A 3,072-nucleotide genomic window follows, 5' to 3' on the forward strand; every position below is an offset into this window, starting at 1 on the left:
GCTGCTGCCGCTCGGGCTCGCCGAAGTCGGTCAAAAACGTCCGATTAGCAAAGGCTCACCAGGCCCGATCAGTTGTCCGATACAGCCACTATTATGCTGTCAAAGCCCCAATCTTGTGCTTTGCCGAAGGCGCTCAATTTGCTCAGCATGTTCAGGGTCTTGCGACGCTCGGGCCCGCCGGATCAACCTCGTCGGCAACGCTTCCACGTTGGATTGACCCATCACTTGCCTCATCAAGTTGAAGTCCCACTTCACCCACACCTTGGAGCCGCTCTGTTTCTTTTGCCTACCACCATCTCGATTCAATCTATGTTGAGCGGACTGACGCGAGCTTTTGCCAGTCGCACGATCTCGCCCTCTCTTCTGCCTTCCTCTAGAATCACTTTCCTTCCTTCCTCAACAGTTCCATCAGCACATACAAAACGCTTTTTGGTCTGCACCGCAGCCAGCATGTCATCCTCCAACGCTCCTGCCTGGTCGACCCAACCCAATCCATACCCTCCGGCTCGCCGTGACGAGAAAGCTTCCCAAACCTACAAGTCGGCTGCCAAGGGATCAGTCACCGTGCCTGAGCCCTACATCTGGCTAGAACAGCCCCCCTCGCAATCCGAAGAGACCAAGGAATGGGTTCATGCCCAAGCGAAGCTCACCCAGACCTATCTCGACGACTGCCAGCCTGATCTCGATATCCTCAAGTCTCGCATCGAAAAGAACTTCGACTTTGCTCGCTTCTCCTGCCCTTCGCTCAAAGGAGATGGTCAATACTATTACAGCTACAACTCGGGACTGTCCCCACAGTCGTTAATTTACACAGCCAGTAAAGAGGAGGTGCAGAACAACGCTGGAAGGAACGGCCGCGACCCCATTGGCAAGATTTTCTTCGACTCGAATCTCTTGAGTGCTGACGGCACAGTCGCTCTCAGCTTCACCACCTTCTCGCATTCCGGCAAGTACATGGCTTACGGCATCAGCAAGAGCGGAAGTGACTGGACTGAGATCTTCATCCGTGAGACTGTTAAGCCGTTCAAGCTCGACGACGCTCACTACAACTCGAATGGTACCATCAAGCTCTCCAAAGAGGAGCTGGCCAAGCATGTCGATGCCAGTGGTGGAAAAGGCCGTCTGGGAGACCAGCTGGAGAATGTCAAGTTCTCCGGTGCTACCTTCACTCACGACGACAAGGGTCTCTTCTACCAAACCTACCCTTCTTCTTCCGTCACCGACAAAGGTACCGAGACCGACGCCAACAAGGATGCACAGCTGTGGTACCACCGTATCGGAAGCCCGCAGTCCGACGATGTCCTGGTTATCAGCAAGGATCTCAAGGCTCCGGAGTCGATGTGGTCCACCAACGTCTCGCACGACGGCAACTTCCTGATGCTCTACAACAGCAAGGACACCGACACAAAGGAGCGTGTCTACGTCTTGCCTCTTCACAACCATGGCATTGACGCCAACAACCAGTTCAGTTGGATCCCATTGGCCTTGTCGTTCAAGTACGTGCTCAACTACATCACCAACAAGGGCAACCGATTCTACTTCATGACCAATAAGGATGCTCCCAACTACCGTCTTGTCTCGGTCGACATCGACCCTAGCAAAGCTTTGGCGACCAAGAACGTTTGGGAGCTGACCGGAGAGGATGCTGTGGTCAAGGACGTGATCGCCGAAGATAAGAATGCTTTGTTGGGATCCGTTCAAGTCATCGACCACAACAAGCTGCTGGTGGTCTACTCGAGGGATGTCAAGGATGAGCTTTACCAGTACGAACTCGAGACAGGAAAGCGCGTCGAGAGGTTGCTGCCAGACTTGGTTGGCACCATCGACCAGATCGCTGCCAGGTACAGCGATGATCATGCTTTCGTCAAATTTGGCTCTTTCGTCAACCCCGGCCAGGTCGTCAGGCTCAATTGGGAGACCAACTCTGCTCCCGATGCTAAGAAGCAGGAGCAGACCGCGTACTACGACACCCAGGTCGAAGGGATCAAGGCCAACGATTTCGTCTCAGAACAGGTGTTCATCAAGTCCAAGGATGGGACTCGTGTCCCCATGTTTGTCACCCACCCTAAGACGGTTCAGAAGGATGGCACCGCTCCGGCTATTCTTTACTTCTATGGAGGTTTCAACATTTCAATCACGCCTGTCTTCTCGCCCTCGATGATGTCTTGGATCTCGTCTTACAACGGTGTCCTGGCTTTTGTCAACTGTCGCGGTGGGGGGGAATACGGCGACAAGTGGCATGAAGCAGGCACACTGCTCAACAAGCAGAACGTATTCGACGATGCTCTCTCAGCGGCTAAGTATCTGCATGAATCTGGCTATGCAGCTAAGGGCAAGATCATCTTGTCCGGTGGTTCCAATGGAGGTCTTGGTGTAGCAGCATGTATTAACCAGCAGCTGCCCGAACATGGTATTGGAGCCGGAATTGCAGATGTGGGAGTCATGGACATGCTCAAGTTCCATACTTGGACGATCGGCCACGCTTGGAAAAGCGATTACGGTAACGTCGAAGACCCGGAGATGTTTGATTATCTATACAGGTATTCACCCCTTCACAATGTTGATGGGAAGAAGGTGTACCCTACAACAGTACTAGCATGTGCTGACCACGACGACAGAGTGGTTCCAGCTCACAGCTTCAAGCTCATGGCCGAGATGCAACACAAGCTAGCCAGTAACCCTAATCCTTTGTTATTGAGGGTGGAGATTGACGCTGGACATGGAGCCGGAAAGAGCACACAGAAGCGGATTCAGGAGGCTGCTGAAAAGTACGCCATTGTTGCTCGAGCACTTGGCCTCAAAATTCGGGAGGAAGGTAGCCGACTGTGAAGAAGTTGCTGCTTTGTCTGCATTTGTGCATATCTACCCTACAAAGCTGTAAGATACTCCTGCTGTGACACACCTTTAGCATGAGTCTTGACTGGTCTGTATAGTGCGAAACGAAATCTGAGACTCTCGCCGCCAAAGTGTGACGAGCTCCGTTGCCGGGCGGAGACGGAGCATTGTCGTCTTGCGGTCTGGTGTGTGCTCAACTGTCTTGAGATGGCATCGCTGTCCAAATGCAGATTTCCT

General features: G+C 52.9%; 1 protein-coding gene across 1 annotated transcript; it reads left to right on the forward strand.

Moving 5' to 3' along the window:
- Window positions 1-450: 450 nt before the first annotated feature.
- Window positions 451-2,829, forward strand: UHO2_05838 (uncharacterized protein; the record flags this gene model as incomplete). The annotated part of the gene is made up of 1 exon (XM_041558737.1): window positions 451-2,829. The coding sequence occupies one exon, from the start codon at window positions 451-453 to the stop codon at window positions 2,827-2,829; it is 2,379 nt and encodes a 792-aa protein (XP_041414671.1).
- Between the last annotated feature and the right edge of the window lie 243 nt (window positions 2,830-3,072).

The sequence above is a fragment of the Ustilago hordei genome (genome assembly GCF_900519145.1).
Source record: "Ustilago hordei strain Uho2 genome assembly, contig: UHO2_contig_15, whole genome shotgun sequence".
NCBI classification, from domain to species: Eukaryota; Fungi; Basidiomycota; class Ustilaginomycetes; order Ustilaginales; family Ustilaginaceae; genus Ustilago; species Ustilago hordei.